General features: G+C 40.6%; 1 protein-coding gene across 2 annotated transcripts in view; it reads left to right on the forward strand.

The window, feature by feature from the left end:
- LOC104914056 (ADP-ribosylation factor GTPase-activating protein 1-like) overlaps nucleotides 1–1161 on the forward strand; it is a 5293-nt gene extending 4132 nt beyond the window's left edge. The window contains exons 5-7 of one of the 2 annotated variants that reach the window (XM_010722492.2): nucleotides 20–191; nucleotides 311–411; nucleotides 1053–1161. In XM_010722492.2, the coding sequence (XP_010720794.1) occupies nucleotides 20–191; nucleotides 311–411; nucleotides 1053–1146 (367 nt within the window). In that variant the 3' untranslated portion in view covers nucleotides 1147–1161. The remainder of the gene's footprint in view (nucleotides 1–19; nucleotides 192–310; nucleotides 412–1052) is intronic. The other variant, XM_019622227.1, reaches the window with a different exon arrangement.
- Nucleotides 1162–1508: the final 347 nt, after the last annotated feature.

Here is a 1508-nt window from a genome sequence, read left to right on the forward strand (position 1 = left end):
TTTGTAATCTGATTTTCAGTTTTGTACGTTCTGTAACTATGGACAAATGGAAAGATATTGAGCTGGAGAAAATGAAGGCTGGAGGTAACAGCAAATTTCGAGAGTTCTTGGAGTCTCAGGATGACTATGATCCCTGCTGGTCAATGCAAGAGAAGTACAACAGCAAAGCTGCAGCACTTTTTAGAGATCAGGTAAGTTCTGTTGTGTGTGTCCAGGTGGAAAGCCAACTTGGCCTTGCTTTATAGGACCAGTGCCTATCTAATGTGAAAAGTTGTAACTGGAATTCTGCTTGTTTTCCTACCTGTTTTAGGTTGCTACAGTAGCTGAGGGCAAGGAGTGGTCCCTTGAAACTTCTCCTGCCAGGAACTGGACACCACCTCAACCTAAAACATCTCTCTCTTCCACCCATCGGTATGCACTGTTATTTATTGTCAGTATAGCTTCTGAATCTGCTGTTGCTTATCTTTGAGTGTCTGCTGCTTTTATTCTGTTGATGGTGTTGTCTGAACAAACGTTTATTTTGCTGAAGTTTATGAATATGAGGAGGCAGAATTTCTGTTCTTGTAACTCCGACCCCCACCTCCACCCCTATCATGAAGAATGCCCCCAAGGCAGCTGAGAAGGAGGGGAGGACGAGATGCCCTGTTTCTGTCTTGACCTGCAGTGCACCTGAGATTCATTGTGTCAGTCGTGCATAGTGTGTCACTGCTTTACCTTAACTACAGTTCAGCTCCAGTTCACAATGGAGTGGCAGAGAAGAAGAAACAGGCTTTTCCTTATGGCACTAATTGCTAATGAGAGTGTCAAAACTGGACAGCAGTTCTTTTTTTCAGCCTTTGCCTATATGTTTGTTATTTCTTGCAATAAGGAGTCAAGTTAACTGAAAAAGTAATTGTAAATTGGCTTTTAGTGGTTACATTAAAGTTCCCTACGTGCTAGGCCAAAGAAATAATCAATTTCACTCCTGATTGGTGATGATATACAACAAGATACATTGCTGAATTAGTGGTTTTTGCTATACACGGTTTCACTGCTTAAATCTTTTGTTGAAGTAGTTCTGCTGGACCTCCTCAGAATGCAGCTGCCTCTTCTGACAAGGCTTTTGAAGACTGGTTAAATGATGATGTCAACTCCTACCAAGGGTAATGCAATATTTATTAACTTTATTTGTGCCTGGCAGTCAGGATGTTACACTACAGCTGTGCAATTGTGATGCTGATTCATTAGGCCATACTAATGAACAGTTACATCCAATTGTTACAGTGGTAGGCTCCAAACTAGGTAATTCTTAGTGTATGTAGTACCCTAACGTGTTTTAGTGTAAGTGGAGGTATTTATAAAGGCAACACTATTCTTCTTTTTCCCTCCTGTTTTCTTATATTGCTTCATAAAGGTTTGCTTAAGTTTCTGGTATGAGTGATCTGTTGGAGAACCATTAAGTAGGCATTATCTTGCATAAGAGATGCCTTAATTAGCAAGAATTCACCAGTGGATCCTTTTTGATGTTA

Source organism: Meleagris gallopavo, chromosome 22 (assembly GCF_000146605.3).
Source record: "Meleagris gallopavo isolate NT-WF06-2002-E0010 breed Aviagen turkey brand Nicholas breeding stock chromosome 22, Turkey_5.1, whole genome shotgun sequence".
Lineage (NCBI taxonomy): Eukaryota > Metazoa > Chordata > Aves > Galliformes > Phasianidae > Meleagris > Meleagris gallopavo.